The sequence below is a fragment of the Lepus europaeus genome, chromosome 5 (assembly GCF_033115175.1).
Source record: "Lepus europaeus isolate LE1 chromosome 5, mLepTim1.pri, whole genome shotgun sequence".
NCBI classification, from domain to species: Eukaryota; Metazoa; Chordata; class Mammalia; order Lagomorpha; family Leporidae; genus Lepus; species Lepus europaeus.
The window spans coordinates 414,276-428,616 of NC_084831.1; the positions used below are offsets into that span (position 1 = coordinate 414,276).

Consider the following 14,341-nt stretch of genomic DNA (forward strand, 5'->3'; position numbering starts at 1 on the left):
GGTCATCTTGTGCCGTCCTAAGCCCCGCGCCCGGAGCCTCGGCGTGCTTAGCCCCTCCCCTCCCGGCTGCCTAGCCCCTCCCTCTTGTGCTTAGCCCCTCCCCTCCCGGCTACCTAGCCCCTCCCTCTTGTGCTTAGCCCCTCCCCTCCCGGCTACCTAGCCCCTCCCTCTTGTGCTTAGCCCCTCCCCTCCCGGCTACCTAGCCCCTCCCTCTTGTGCTTAGCCCCTCCCCTCCCGACTGCCTAGCCCCTCCCTCCTTGTTTAGCCCCTCCCCCCGCCTGGCTTGCGTCGCCCCTCCCTCGCCCCCCCGCCTGGCGTGCGTCGCCCCGCCCCCTCCCCGGTGCTTAGCCCCTCCCCTCCCAGCTGCACCGCCCCTCCCTCCTCGCCCCGCCCCCGGCGCGCGTCGCCCCTCCCTCCCGGCGCGCGTCACCGCCCCCTCCGTCCCGCCCCGACCCCGCGGCCTCCTGGGAGCGGCGGCCGCCCCGCCCCCGTCCTCCCGGGCGCCTGTGGACTGCGAGTCCCGGCAGGCAGTGCGGCGGCCGGGAGGGCGGGCGCGGGGCTGCTGCGGGCGGCGCGCGGCGGGCGGCGGGCGGCCTGCAGTGGCCGCCGCTGAGCAGCCCGGGCCGGCGGCGGCCGCGCGCCCCTGACCGCAGGCGGACCGACGGGCTGCCCGCCTGCTCGGGGCTCCGTGCCCGGCTCCGGGCAGCGCGGAAACTTCGGGCAAGTGGAGGGCGGCGGGGCCGGGGCGGCGGGCCGCGGGCGGGGCGGCCGCCGGCTGCGTCTCGGCCTCCGCTCGGCCACAGGCGGACGCTGGCCGCGGTCGGAGGCCGGGCGCGCGGACGCGGGCGCGACCCGATGGCGGGGTCCGGGAGTGCGCGTGCCTGTGGGCGGCGGCGCGATGCGCAGGAGACCCCCGTGACGCCCGCGAGGGGGGCGGGCGGGCGCCGCTGGCCCGGGGACGCGGCAGCCCCGCCTTTCCCGGGGCCCTGGCCTGTTGCTGCGGGCGCAACAGGTCCCCAGATGTCAGCCTCCGCCCAAGGTCAGGTGCGGGCAGGGGGCAGCGGTGACCCCCCTGGGCCGTGGAGGTCAGAGGTCGTGGCCCCCCAGCCCCCGCCTCAGGGCTTCAGCCCACTCCGCCGGGGTCCAGGGTGCTGCGGCCGGCGTTCGGCCAGTCGCTGGCGCCGGACAGGGTCAGTGCGGGTGCGGGGTCACCTGTGCCTTGGCTGGGCGCAGCGCCTCGCTGAAGGCGGGTCTGTGGTTGACGCCTTTCCCACGCACTCTCCGCAGACGGCCGGCCTGGTCCTACACCGCCCAACCTGGGTGGCCGAGGGCCCGCTGTTTCCGGTGCCTGGTCAGCAGCAGCGGCTGCATTCTAACAGGAGACCGCGGCGGCCGGGGGAGCAGCGACTGAAGGCTTGGGATGCTGGCTGGAGGCTGGCGGGTGCTCTGAGGTGAGACCCCGTTCTGCCCCCTCGCGTGTCGCCCCCACCCCCACGGCCGTCTCAGGTGTAGCAGCGGCCTCCCAGGGCCTTCAGGCCGGCCTGTGACCTGGGCAGAGCCAGGGTCTCTGCCGAGGGGCAGACGTTGGTGGCTCTGTGTTGGTGGCGTGGTCAGCTGAGGGTCAGGGAACGGGAGGAGGGCACGGGGACACCAGGGGCTGCGGTGGCCGTGGCCCTCGCAGCGTCCTGCACAGGGGAACGCTGTCGCCCGCCCCCCCCCCCCCCCCGGCTGTGGGCTGCCCCTGGGGTCCCTGCCTCTGGGTGGCCTTGGCCAGGCCAGGCTTGCGCACCTGCACTTGCCACAGGAGTCTCGGGCCAGAGTGAGCTGGCCACGGACACGCGGGGGGCTCACCGCCCGCCGCTCTGAGCCTGGGTCCCGCAGGGTTGGAGCAGAGCGGGCAGCTTGGAGGCCTCGTGCTGTCCGGCGGGGTCCCCACGGGCGGCAGTGGGCCCACGGCCTCTGGCCCAGCCCTGGGCCTGGCAGTGCCCCTGGAGGAGCGTCGCAGCTGAGGAGGCCGAGGTCCGTGCCCTGCCGGCAGCCTCAGTTCTTGGCAGACAGGCCTCCCCGGTGGTCGGGAGCACCGTGCCAGAGGCCGCCCAGTGGATGGGACCCTTCTCCCCACCTGGCCCTGCCCCTCGCTGCACAACAGGCTGAGACTGAACGAGACAGTGAGCCTGAGGCTGGGTGCTGGACCCTGTGCGAGCCGGCCTCAGGAGCGGGGGTGGGGGAAGCCCCGGCCCTCTCCGAGAGTCCTGGGATGTGGAGCTCAGGGCCCCTGAGGCCCGGGAGCTGTGTCCCCGTCTGTCCCCACGGGTGGCAGCAGGGCGGAGGAGGCCCCGGCCAGGGGAGGCCATCCTGGGCCCGGGCCCCTCCAGGGCTGGGCACCCTGTGTGTGCACGGAGCTCCCCTGAGCTCCTCCTCCTGCCCCGGGCATCACAGGGTACAGGTTCCGGGCACGAGAGGTGAGGTGGGGAGACCCTCCCTGCGTCCCCTCAGCTGTGCCCCACTCCGGTGGGCTCCCGTGAGGGACAGCCCGTGGCCAGGACTGGGCAGTTAGCAGCCGTGCTAAAAATGCCTGCAGTGAGCGCCGGCAGGTGTGGGTCAGGCCTCGGCCGCTGCCACGGGCTGGACCTGTGCTGTCGCCCCCGGGTGGAGGCCGTGGAGGCCCACTCCTGCCTTCCTGATTGCCCGCATACCTTGTGTGAGTGCCCCAGCCCTGCCCGCAGGGCACACCCGTGTCTCGTTGGCAAAGGTCCAGCAGACAAGCGGTGTGGCCCCTGCCCGGGGTGTGCCGCCCTGGCCGCAGAGTGACCACAGCGCCGGCTGTGGCGCTTGGGTTTTCCTGCCCAAGGCCTTCTTGGTTCTGGGCCAGTTCCCTGGAACCAGCTCAGCTGTGGCTCCTGTGGGGCATCGGGCAGGGAGGGGCCCTTCTCTCTGTTCTCCCCACCATGACCAGGTCTGGCTCCCGGCTGGGCAGAGAGTCTGTGGGTCAGGGTCTGGCAGAGGCCAGCAGCCTGGGGCCCCACAGAGCTGGGCGACCCGTCTGACGCCCGGCCACCTTCTCAGCTCACCTGCTTCTGCCGTGTCTGCGGGGGCTGTGGTGGGGACTCAGCCTGGCCGTGCCCTTGGCTCTCTGGGGAGCCGGGTGGTCAGAAGCTGGTCACAGTGAGCCCCTAGGGAGTGGGGGAAGCTGCTCGGCCCACTGGGTCTCCCGAGGGGTCGGGGCCATTTCCAGGAAGGGGCCCAGGGCCAGGCTGGCCAGTGGAGCCCTGTGCATTCCTGGTGGGAGCCAAGGCCTGCCGTATGGTTGGCACACGGCCAGCCAGTAGGTAGGAGGGACGGGCCTGGGCTGGCTGGGCCCTCAGGACACAGGGTCTGCTGCCCGGCACAGGAACCTAGCACATGCTCTGAGGGTCAGGTGCTCTCGGGGACTGTCCAGGTGGGGCACAGGCAGCGAGTGGATATGAGGGCTCCGTGCCTGGCTCTGTGTGGGTACGGCGGGGCCTGAGTGCTGGGGAGGCAGAGCCGGTGGCCCCCCTGAGCCCCCTCCCTTGTTTGGGGTTGCATCCTCAGCACAGGGCACTCCAGGCGGCTGGTCTGGGTGTGGCTGTGTTCTGTGGAAGGCAGGAGGCCGCCTGGTGCTGGGTCCCAGCGGGGCCTGGGCTGGTCTGAGGTTTCTCCCTGGATGCAGAGCTGGGGTGTGTGGTTGAGGCTTCTGGGGAGCCCCTATGGGTTTCTGTGGCAGCCCCGGCGGTCCTGGGTACAAGGAGGGAAGGAGGCGGAGCCGGCTGAGGGGTCTGCGCCCCTGGTCCCCTGGGAAGACGCATCGGAGGGCACTGTCCCCGCATTGGGTGCGGCCTTTGCAGTGGGGCTGGGCCCTCACGTGGGCCTTGTCCCGGACACCACCGCTGGGGCTGGCTGCTGCCCAAGCCTGGGGTGTCAGGGCGCTTGGGGCCTAATGAGCTGGCAGTGATCCCTTGGACCCACGGCCACGCCCCTGCCAGCCTCCTGGGAAGAGTAGGGTGTGGCTTGTGGGGCATGAGGACGCCCACACTCGGCCACCTCTGGCCCTGGCGGCACCTTTGGGGCGGCACCTGCCCAGCCACGGGCCCCGCCCTTGAGTGAGGAGGGGAGTGGCCATCACAGCTCGGTCTGGGCCGAGAGCCTGTCTTCCCCTCCCTCTCTCGGGTCCACGGGTGTCACTCACACAGAGAATGCCCAGGCCACAGATGGCCATGAGCTCAGAGCCAGCCCCTAGGTTGGGGCCTGGAGCTCGGGGTTGGCTGCCCTGTGTCGCTTGTTCTGGGGTGGACAAGCAGAGCCGCCCTCTGCTGCTGTCGGTAGTGGGGTGGTCTTGTGCTCCGCGTGAGGCCGGGGTCAGTGCCCCGCCTGGCCAGGCCACGCCTCTCAGGAGCTGGTCCTGCAGTGGGGGTGTCCCAGCTGTGCGCAGTGGGCAGAGGCACTGTGTGTGGTCATCCGAGGGGGCCTGTGCCAGCGTTGTGCCTGCCAGCGTGGCCGTGTGGTCCATGGTGGAGAGCTGGTCCGAGGTCAGTGTGTGCTGTCCTGTCGCCCAGCAGCAGCCCGACTGTGCCCCGAGTGGCCTGTTTTCTTCCAAGGGCTGTATTTCTCGCCTCTCAAGGGCACCTCCCATGGTTTGGCTGTTTTTTTTTTTAGGTTCATTTTTAAATTTTTTGGAAAGGCAGAGTTACAGAAAGTGCGGTGGGGTGGGCGGGAACGTATCTTCCATCTGCTGGTTTGTTCCTCAGCTGGCCAGGGCTGGGTCGGGCGGAATCCAGGAGCCTGGGACCGTTCTGGTCTCCCACGGGGGTGCTGGGTGCTTGGCTGTCTGCCGGTTTCTCAGGCGCATTAGCAGGGAGCTGGGGTGGAACCGGTGCCCACGTGGGGTGCTGACCTGCTGCGCCACGGCAGCAGTGGTTAAGCGTGTTGCTGGCCACTGTGCGCCGTCACCGTAGCAGAGCATCCACAGGCCGGCAGGTGCTGGTGGAGTGGCTCCGCCTCCCTGGGGCCGGCCTGTGGGCCCCTCTGAGCAGGTCCAGAGCGTTTGCACAGCCGCTTTCTTTATGGCTGGCTGGGGCTAAGCAGTCCCACAGGGCTCTCGCTCCAGGCTTCCCCCTCTGAGCAGGCGCCAGGTCCAGCGGGCAGGTCGGCCCCGTGGCTACCTGGCACCGCCTGAGGGCGCCCTCTGCCTGCAGGCCCCGGCAGTGCCGCCCACCATGGACCCGGACCCCCAGGCAGGCGTGCAGGTGGGCATGCGCGTGGTGCGCGGCGTGGACTGGAAGTGGGGCCAGCAGGACGGCGGCGAGGGCGGCGTGGGCACGGTGGTGGAGCTCGGCCGGCACGGCAGCGCCTCGACTCCCGACCGCACCGTCGTCGTGCAGTGGGACCAGGGCACCCGCACCAACTACCGCGCCGGCTACCAGGGCGCGCACGACCTGCTGCTCTACGACAACGCCCAGATAGGTGTGCGCGGGGGGCGGGCCTGGGGGCGGGGCCGGCGCGCGCCGCCTGACCACGGCCCTGCCCGCCGCAGGCGTCCGGCACCCCAACATCATCTGCGACTGCTGCAAGAGACACGGGCTGCGCGGCATGCGCTGGAAGTGCCGCGTGTGCTTCGACTACGACCTGTGCACGCAATGCTACATGCACAACAGGCACGACCTGGGCCACGCCTTCGAGCGCTACGAGACCGCGCACTCGCGCCCGTGAGTCCCCGCGCAGCCGCCCGCATCGCCGCCAGGGCCGCGGTCCCGCCCCCCGGGGGAGCAGGGCTGCAGAGGCGCGTGCTGTGGGCACCCCGGGGGCTCGGGCCGCCCCCGGGGGAGCAGGACTGCAGAGGCAGGTGCTCCGGGCATCCCGGAGGCTCGGGCCGCCCCCCGGGGAGCAGGACTGCAGAGGCGCGTGCTGCGGGCATCCCGGAGGCTCGGGCCGCCCCCGGGGGAGCAGGACTGCAGAGGCGGGTGCTCCGGGCACCCTGGAGGCTCGGGCCGCCCCCCGGGGAGCAGGACTGCAGAGGCGGGTGCTCCGGGCACCCTGGAGGCTCGGGCCGCCCCCCGGGGAGCAGGGCTGCAGAGGCGCGTGCTGCGGGCACCCCGGAGGCTCGGGCCGCCCCCCGGGGCTCGGGCAGCAGTGGCCATGAGGCCGCTTGCATCCCTCGCGGAGGCCCCAGGCCCACGGTGAGCTCTCTGACCGGGGCGTGGTGCTGGGCGCCAGGCCCAGGCATGGCCAGGGAAGTGTCCTGTGGTCGTGGGACTGGGCGGAGGCAGGCACCGTGCACCGCATGCGGGAGTGCAGGGCAGTGGGCTGCGCTGTTCCCAGCCTGCACGCCTCACGTCTCCCCACGCACCGACCCCCTCTGGGTCCTGTGAGGCTATAGGGCGCCTCCCACCTGCCCGGCTCAGGGTCTCCTCTCCCGCAGTGTCTCGCTGAGTCCCCGCCAGGGCCTCCTGCGGGTCCCCCTGAGGGGCATCTTCCAGGGCGCGAAGGTGGTGCGCGGCCCGGACTGGGAATGGGGCTCACAGGACGGTGAGTGCTGGCTGAGGGGCCGGGCTGGGCCGGGCCGGGCCGCAGCTGGAGGCCGACGGGGACCCTCTCTCCCCAGGAGGGGAAGGGAAGCCCGGCCGCGTGGTGGACATCCGTGGCTGGGACGTGGAGACGGGCCGCAGCGTGGCCAGCGTGACGTGGGCTGATGGCACCACCAACGTGTACCGCGTGGGCCACAAGGGCAAGGTGGACCTTAGGTGTGTGGGCGAGGCGGCCGGCGGCTTCTACTACAAGGAGCACCTCCCGAGGCTTGGTACGGGGCTGGGCCCCCTGAACCAGCTGCCCTCCTGCCCTCCTAGGGGAGGGGCTGCCGCCTGAGGCCCGCCTGGCCCCTCCCCCCTCCCCAGGGCAGCCTGCCGAGCTGCAGCGCAGGGTGAGTGCCGACGGGCGGCCCTTCCAGCACGGGGACAAGGTCAAGTGCCTGCTGGACACGGACGTCCTGCGGGAGATGCAGGAAGGCCACGGTGGCTGGAACCCCAGGATGGCGGAGGTGAGCCGCCCACCCGCTGAGGCCCGGTGCCCTCCGGTCCCCTCCCCTGCCCTCCTCCCCCGAGAGTCCAGCCCGACCTGGCCACAGCCTCCGTGACCCGCCACAGTTTATCGGACAGACGGGCACCGTGCACCGCATCACCGACCGCGGGGACGTGCGTGTGCAGTTCAGCCCCGAGACCCGCTGGACCTTCCACCCCGGGGCTCTCACCAAGGTGCATGGGGGGCTGGGCTGAGCCCCGTGCGTCCGCTTCTGCAGCCCTGCCTCACGTCCTGGGCCCGGGAGTGACCGGGGAGGGCGTTGGGTGTGAAGGGACCCAGCGGAGGGTGAGGCTGGAGTGGACAGGCCAGGGCAGCGTCTGTCCTGAGGGTGGAAGCAGGCTGGCCGGCTGTGGGGTGAGATGCTCCTGGTGGGTGGGGGATGGGGACACAGATGTGGGACCTGAAGCTGGGGTGTCAGGGGCCTTGGAGGGAGCTGTGGGGGTCTCAGGACAGGTGGGGTGCATAGTAAGGGCCCTGCGGTGGGGGGTGGGCCTTGGCCATGCTGCCCGTGGCTCGCTCCGTGTCCAGGCCCAAGCCCAGGCCACCAGGCCTTTCTCACCTGCCCCAGCTGCCCTGGTCTGGTCTGGATGCTGCTGATCAGCCACTTCCGGGGCTGGGCCGCCCACGGCTCCCTTGGTCACCTATGTCCCTCATCCAGCCCGACTCTCTGGCTGTGCCTGGGGTCAAGTTCAGGTCCATGTCCTGGGGTGTGTGGTGGGGCACCTTTCTGCCCCTGGACCCCGGGCGGCCCCACAGAGCTGGGAGCCTGACGTGGCCCCCTGTTGCCCAGCACAACACTTTCTGGGTGGGCGATGTGGTGCGCGTCCTCGATGACCTGGACACCGTGAAGCGGCTGCAGGCCGGGCATGGCGAGTGGACGGACGACATGGCCCCCGTGAGTGCCTGTGCCCCTGCGGCCGGCTCCCCATGTCAGAGACCTGCTGTGACCCCAGCCTTCCCCCTCAGGCCCTGGGCCGCGTGGGAAAAGTGGTGAAGGTGTTTGGAGACGGGAACCTACGTGTGGCGGTCGGCGGCCAGCGGTGGACATTCAGCCCCTCCTGCCTGGTGGCCTACCGTCCCGCCGAGGACGCCAACCTGGCCGTGGCCGAACGTGCCAGGGAGAACAAAAGTGCGGAGCCCGCCTGGGGCCAGCGGGAGGCGGGGCTCCCTCGGCCACCACTCACCACAGCCCCGCCCTCAGGCTCCCTGAGCGCGGCCCTGGACAAGCTCAGGGCCCAGAAGAGTGACCTGGAGCACCCGGGGAGGCTGGTGGTGGAGGTGGCCCTCGGCAACGTGGCCCGGGCCCTGGAGCTGCTGCGGAGGCACCCGGAGCAGGTGCGTGCTCCCCGTCCTGCCGCCCGGCCGAGGGCCAGGAGCTCGCCTGCTGACGGCTGGTCCTCCTGGCAGGTGGACACCAAGAACCAGGGCCGGACTGCCCTGCAGGTGGCTGCCTACCTGGGCCAGGTGGAGCTGGTGCAGCTGCTACTGCAGGCAAGGGCCGGCCTGGACCTGCCGGACGAGGAGGGCAACACGGCGCTGCACTACGCGGCCCTGGGGTGAGGCCTGGGTGGGGCTGGGGGCTGCTCGGGGCGGAGCCCACAGGTCCAGCAGCAGGCTCTGCACCCCTGCCCCCCGGCTCTCTCCCTGCAGGAGCCAGCCGGACGTGGCCCGGCTACTCCTGAGCGCAGGGTGCGGGGCCGACGTGGTCAACAGTGCCCACAGCTCGGCGCTGCACGTGGCCGTGCAGAGGGGCTTCCTGGAGGTGGTGAGGGTCCTGTGCGAGCAAGGCTGTGACGTCAACCTGCCTGTGAGTGCCAGTCTGCTGGGCCCGGGCCCGAACCCGGGGTCACGGCCACCGCCCAGTGACCGCAGGCCCCTTGCCGGCAGGATGCCCACGCGGACACGCCCCTGCACTCTGCCATCTCGGCGGGCACGGGCGCCAATGGTATCGTGGAGGTCCTCACCGAGGTGCCGGGCATCGACCTCACTGCCACCAACAGGCAGGGCTTCACGCTGCTGCACCACGCGTCCCTGAAGGGCCACGTGCTGTGAGTGCCGGGGGTGGGGTGGGCTCGCCCCGCCGCGGCTCCTGTGCCACGCTCGCCCTGGGGGCAGCCCCAGGCCCCAGGCAGATCTCTGTGCTCCCACAGAGCTGTCAGGAAGATCCTGGCCCGGGCACGGCAGCTGGTGGACGCCAGGAAGGAAGATGGCTTCACCGCGCTGCACCTGGCCGCCCTCAACAACCACCGCGAGGTGGCCCAGATCCTGATCCGGGAGGTGGGCAGAGGCCCCAAGCCTGTGGGGGGCTGGGGGCGGGGCCGGGGGCGGGGCTGAACCTGCGTCCCCCCCCAGGGCCGCTGTGACGTTAACGTGCGGAACCGGAAGCTGCAGTCGCCGCTGCACCTGGCCGTGCAGCAGGCCCACGTGGGGCTGGTGCCGCTGCTCGTGGACGCGGGCTGCAGCGTCAACACCGAAGACGAGGACGGGGACACGGCCTTGCACGTGGCCTTGCAGCGTCACCAGCAGCTGCCCCTGGTGGCAGACGGGGCCGGGGGGGACCCGGGGCCCTTGCAGCTGCTGTCCAGGGTGAGCAGGTTTGGGGCCCCAGGGTCCCCCGCGCAGCCTGGGGCTCCGTGGTTTGCAGGAGCCGGCTGCGCCCTAGGCCTGGTTCCAGACCTGCTCTGCTCGCCCAGGCCGGGAGGAGGAGTGGGGGTGACCCAGTCTCCTGGCCCGGCCGCCCCAGGACCTGGGGCCAGCAGCCTCGGGCAGGGAGGGCGACTCTGGTCCTGAAGGCCTGGGCAGGCGCCACCCCGACGCCCGTCCTCACCTCCCCGGTCTTGCCGCCCAGCTGCAGGCCTCTGGCCTCCCGGGCAGCGAGGAGCTGACCGTGGGCGCGGCGCTCGCCTGCTTCCTGGCGCTGGAGGGCGCCGACGTGAGCTATGCCAACCACCGCGGCCGCAGCCCGCTGGACCTGGCGGCCGAGGGCCGAGTGCTCAAGGCCCTGCAGGGCTGCGCCCAGCGCTGCCGGTGAGCCCACGCCCGGGCAGGGGGCCCCCCGCTCCAGCATGGGGCCTGTTCAAGCCCCTCCCTCCCACTGCAGGGAGCGGCAGGCGGGCGGGGGCGCGGCCCCGGGCCCTAGGCCCGCACTCGGCACCCCGAACACCGTGACGAACCTGCACGCCGTCGCCGCCACGGGGCCCGAAGCTGCCGAGTGCCTGGTGTGCTCGGAGCTGTCGCTTCTGGTGCTCTTCTCCCCGTGCCAGCACCGCACAGTGTGCGAGGGTGAGCGGGGCCGGGGGCCGGGGGCCGGGGGCCGGGGGCCGGGGGCCGGGGGCCGGGGCTGCCCCGCCCGCAGAGCCCCTCCGACGCCGCCCGGTCTGCCCCGCAGAGTGCGCGCGCAGGATGAAGAAGTGCATCAGGTGCCAGGTGGTCATCGGCAAGAAGCTGCGTGCAGGTGGGTGGGGCCCGCGCCCCGCCTCCCCGCCGCGACTCGCGCCCCCCCCGCTCACGCCCGGCTCGCTCCCGCAGACGGCTCGGAGGTGGCCGGCGCGCCGCGGCAGCTGGTGGAGGAGCTGCAGAGCCGCTACCGGCAGATGGAGGAGCGCATCACCTGCCCGATCTGCATGGACAGCCACATCCGCCTCGTGTTCCAGTGCGGCCACGGCGCGTGCGCGCCCTGCGGCGCCGCGCTCAGCGCCTGCCCCATCTGCCGCCAGCCCATCCGCGACCGCATCCAGATCTTCGTGTGAGCCGCGCCCCCGCCCCGCACCTGCCCTCCATAAAGCGTTTCTCGAACGTGGCCGCCTGCTGCCTGTCTGGGGTCGGGCGGGCCGGGCGCACAGAACCTGTAGCCGCGAGCCGAGCGCGGCGGGCGGACGCTCTCCAGGAACCTCCCGCCCCGCCGCCGGCCGCTCGCCAGCAGCTTGGCGCCGGCCCCGCTGGCCTGGGCGCCGCTGTCACTCTGGGCCCGAGCCCTGCGTGGAGAACTGGGGGTGGGGTGGGGGGAGACACTCGGGGCCGAGCAGAAGCCACCTCGCCCTCGGGCCCCGTCCCGGAGGCGCCCCCCACCCCACACAGTCGCCGGGCGCCCCGTCGAACCCCGAACCCGCGCGCACACCGCTGCCCACGCCGGGAACACTTCAGAGCCCCGCGCTGTCACCTCCGCGCTCCCGGGACCCCCTACTCGCTTCCACGGAGTCGGCCGCAGTCTCACTGCCCCGCGGGCCCTGCCACCGCCCCGTACTCACTGCCACGTCCCTCACTGCGCTCCCCCCGCCGTGCGCCACTTTCCGGGCCGGCCACGCTCAGTCCCCGGGGCCCGCACGGAGGCTCCGCGGTCCGGCGTCGGACGGGGTCCCCTTGGGGAAGGCCCCCGGCAACCCTAGGCGCAGGCGACGACCCTCGCTCAACCTAGCACCCTGGCGCCAGTCTCCTCCCCGCCGCCCCCCGCCCGGGCGACCCCGCCCAGCAGGCGGGGCCCAGGCCGCTGCGACCGGCCCGCGGGGCTCGGGACGCGAGCCGGCTGGCGGCGCGACTCCGGACTGCGGACCTCCCGGCCGGTTCCCCGCAGGCGCCGCCCCTGCCCCCCGCTGTAACCCGAGCCGCCGCCTCCCCCGCGCGCCCCGCGGCCCAGGCCCTGCGCCCGACAGCGAGTCCGCCATGGGCCGCGGGGCCTGCGTCCCCCCGGAGGCGTCGGGGCCCGTCCAGGGCCGCCGGCTCGGAGCCGTGCTGGGCGCCCTGTGCCTGGTCCCCGCGCTCGCGCTGCTGGTCCGGCTGGGGACCCCGGCGGCCCCGGCCCCGAGCGCGATACAGGTGAGCAGACGGGGAGGCCAGGTGCGTAGGGCTTGGGGACCGCGCCTGCGGGCCCGTGGCCGCGGTTCGGGGCGCCTCTGGGTCCGGACGTGAGACCCCGGGTCCTCGAGTTCGACCGTCCCCGCCGGCCTCACCCGCCGCCCCGCACGGAGGTCGCACGCGCAGGGTGGGCGGCCGGGAAGTGGGCCCAACCCGTCTCCTGCCCGTCGGTCCCGCGCGCCGCGCCCACCGCCTCCCTGGGCGCCCTCTCGTCCCTCCAAGGGCGACGTCGCCGCGCCGGCCCCCGCCGCCCGGGCCCCCGCCCCGCCGGCCCCGCCCGCGCCCCGCAGACGCCGCTACACGCTGACCCCGGCCCGGCTGCGCTGGGACCACTTCAATCTCACCTACAGGTGCGGTCGGGCCCCGGGGGCGGGGGGCAAGCGCGGGCCCCGGCCCTGAGCTTCCCCCTCCCGCAGGATCCTCTCCTTCCCGCGGAATCTGCTGAGCCCCCGGGACACGCGGCGGGGCCTGGCCGCGGCTTTCCGCATGTGGAGTGACGTGTCCCCGTTCAGCTTCCGCGAGGTGGCCCCCGAGCAGCCCAGCGACCTCCGCATAGGTGGGCGCCCGCCCCCGCCCCGCCCCGCCCCGCCCCGGCGGCCCGGGCCGCGGCCCGCGCTCAGCGCCGCGCTCCCCCCAGGCTTCTACGCGGTCAACCACACGGACTGCCTGGTGTCCGCCCTGCACCACTGCTTCGACGGCCCCACCGGGGAGCTGGCCCACGCCTTCTTCCCCCCCCACGGCGGCATCCACTTCGACGACAGCGAGCACTGGGTCCTGGGCCCCACGCGCTACAGCTGGAAGAAAGGTGGCTCCCGGGCCCGGCTTCCCGCGCCCCTCCCCTGCTGCGGCTGCAGGGGCGGGCTGCAGGCACACTGAGGAGGGGCTGAGGGTCACGCAGGCCGGTGGGGGGGCGGTGGGAGCCCCCGGGGCTGGCGCCCTGAGGCTGCGCCCGACACCAGGGAGAGGGAGCCGGAGGAGTTGCATTCCTGGGGGCCGGCTCACCGCCCAGGCCCGGCACGCTCTTATCTGGCCTTGGCCGGGCTCGCAGGCGTGTGGCTCACGGACTTGGTGCACGTGGCGGCCCACGAGATCGGCCACGCGCTGGGCCTGATGCACTCGCAGCACGGCCGGGCGCTCATGCACCTCAACGCCACGCTGCGCGGCTGGAAGGCGCTGTCGCAGGACGAGCTGTGGGGGCTGCACCGGCTCTACGGTGGGTGCCCTACGGTGGGTGCCCGGGGCGGGGCGGGCGGGGCGGGCAGCCACTGAGCCAGGCCCCCGCCCCGCAGGCTGCCTGGACCGGCTGTTCGTGTGCGCGTCCTGGGCCCGGAGGGGCTTCTGTGACAGCCGCCAGCGGCTCATGAAGAGGCTGTGCCCCAGCAGCTGCGACTTCTGCTACGGTGCCACCGCCGGGGAGGGCGACCGCCGGGGAGGGGTCCGGACCGCGGGCGCGGCGGGCCTGACTCCGCGCCTCACCCCCCCCAGCATTCCCCTTCCCGACGGCGGCTGCCACCCTGCCACCCCCCAGGACCAAAACCCGGTTGGTGCCCGAGGGCAGGAACGTGACCTTCCGCTGCGGCCACAAGATCCTGCACAAGAAAGGCAAAGTGCAGTGCGTGGCGGGGCGTGGGCGTGGCGGGGGCGGGGCCGCGGGCGGCCGGCGCCCCCTACAGGAGTTCCCCTTGCAGCTGGTACAAGGACCAGGAGCCCCTGGAGTTCTCCTACCCCGGCTACCTGGCGCTGGGCGAGGCGCACCTGAGCATCATCGCCAACCCCGTCAACGAGGGCACCTACACGTGCGTGGTGCGGCGGCGCCAGCGCGTGCTCACCTCCTACTCCTGGCGCATCCGCGTGAGGAGCTGAGCGCCCGCCCCGATAAAGCGCGTTCCCCTCACGTCTCTGGCTCGTTCTTGGGGGGGCCGGCGCAGGCAGCCCCCAGCCCGCCGCAGACAGCACAGCCCACGCCCCACACCCCAGCCATGTGGCCTCTGCTCAGCCGCACAAGGCCAGGAGGGCTTCCTGGAGAAGGTGGCAGAGCTGGGCCTGGAAGGGCGGCCACGCTGCTCTCTGAATGGGAGCTGGGTTGGGGGCGGCAGGACGCTGCAGCCAGGCGGGCAGCGGGGATCCACAGGCTCGCTTTCCAAGCCCTTGGCGGCCCCTGCCTGCCCCCTCCCCCGGCCGGCTCACAGGTGGCCGCTTGGGGCCACTCTGCTGAGGACAACCAGGGCTTCCTCCACGAAGTTTGCTGCACGCACGGGACAACCACCCGTGTCCACCCCCACGCGGCAGGGGCTGCCCGGGACACCTGTGGACAGGGCTGCTCCTGCCAGAGGGCCCGCAAGGCCTCGCTGCCCCCCAGCTCAGCTCCACACCACAGTCTGGCCCAGCACACGCACGT

General features: G+C 73.1%; 2 protein-coding genes across 5 annotated transcripts; both read left to right on the forward strand.

Annotated features, from left to right (window-relative positions):
* The first annotated feature begins 1,292 nt into the window (after positions 1–1,292).
* Positions 1,293–10,897, forward strand: MIB2 (MIB E3 ubiquitin protein ligase 2). 4 transcript variants are annotated; one of them, XM_062190287.1, is made up of 19 exons: positions 1,293–1,451; positions 5,214–5,481; positions 5,552–5,723; positions 6,437–6,543; positions 6,620–6,814; positions 6,909–7,051; positions 7,158–7,265; positions 7,883–7,987; positions 8,059–8,221; positions 8,294–8,427; positions 8,500–8,648; positions 8,743–8,899; positions 8,980–9,140; positions 9,243–9,369; positions 9,445–9,678; positions 9,941–10,119; positions 10,193–10,374; positions 10,481–10,546; positions 10,621–10,896. In XM_062190287.1, the coding sequence occupies exons 2-19, from the start codon at positions 5,235–5,237 to the stop codon at positions 10,839–10,841; spliced, it is 2,850 nt and encodes a 949-aa protein (XP_062046271.1). In that variant the 5' UTR covers positions 1,293–1,451; positions 5,214–5,234; the 3' UTR covers positions 10,842–10,896. The 4 variants fall into 4 exon arrangements, with proteins under 4 accessions (XP_062046271.1, XP_062046273.1, XP_062046272.1 ...); XM_062190289.1 differs by lacking the exon at positions 7,158–7,265; XM_062190288.1 differs by lacking the exon at positions 7,158–7,265 and having other exon boundaries at positions 8,059–8,427; positions 10,621–10,897.
* An 854-nt stretch (positions 10,898–11,751) lies between these two features.
* MMP23B (matrix metallopeptidase 23B) lies at positions 11,752–13,829 on the forward strand. The gene is made up of 8 exons (XM_062193177.1): positions 11,752–11,904; positions 12,166–12,293; positions 12,360–12,499; positions 12,581–12,748; positions 12,992–13,156; positions 13,233–13,343; positions 13,429–13,555; positions 13,632–13,829. Exons 1-8 carry the CDS (start codon positions 11,752–11,754, stop codon positions 13,804–13,806), a joined length of 1,167 nt encoding a protein of 388 aa, XP_062049161.1. The 3' UTR covers positions 13,807–13,829.
* Positions 13,830–14,341: the final 512 nt, after the last annotated feature.

What these genes read in the sequence shown, in the direction of transcription:
- MIB2 (XM_062190285.1), top strand. Translation starts at nt 5,235, where the DNA reads ATGGACCCGGACCCCCAGGCAGGCGTGCAGGTGGGCATGCGCGTGGTG. An exon ending in GGAATGGGGCTCACAGGACG is followed by an intron (nt 6,544 to 6,619) that starts GTGAGTGCTGGC and finishes CTCTCTCCCCAG; the next exon opens with GAGGGGAAGGGAAGCCCGGC. An exon ending in TCCCTGAAGGGCCACGTGCT is followed by an intron (nt 9,141 to 9,242) that starts GTGAGTGCCGGG and finishes GTGCTCCCACAG; the next exon opens with AGCTGTCAGGAAGATCCTGG.
- MMP23B (XM_062193177.1), top strand. Translation starts at nt 11,752, where the DNA reads ATGGGCCGCGGGGCCTGCGTCCCCCCGGAGGCGTCGGGGCCCGTCCAG. An exon ending in CACTTCAATCTCACCTACAG is followed by an intron (nt 12,294 to 12,359) that starts GTGCGGTCGGGC and finishes CCCCTCCCGCAG; the next exon opens with GATCCTCTCCTTCCCGCGGA. An exon ending in CACAAGAAAGGCAAAGTGCA is followed by an intron (nt 13,556 to 13,631) that starts GTGCGTGGCGGG and finishes TTCCCCTTGCAG; the next exon opens with CTGGTACAAGGACCAGGAGC.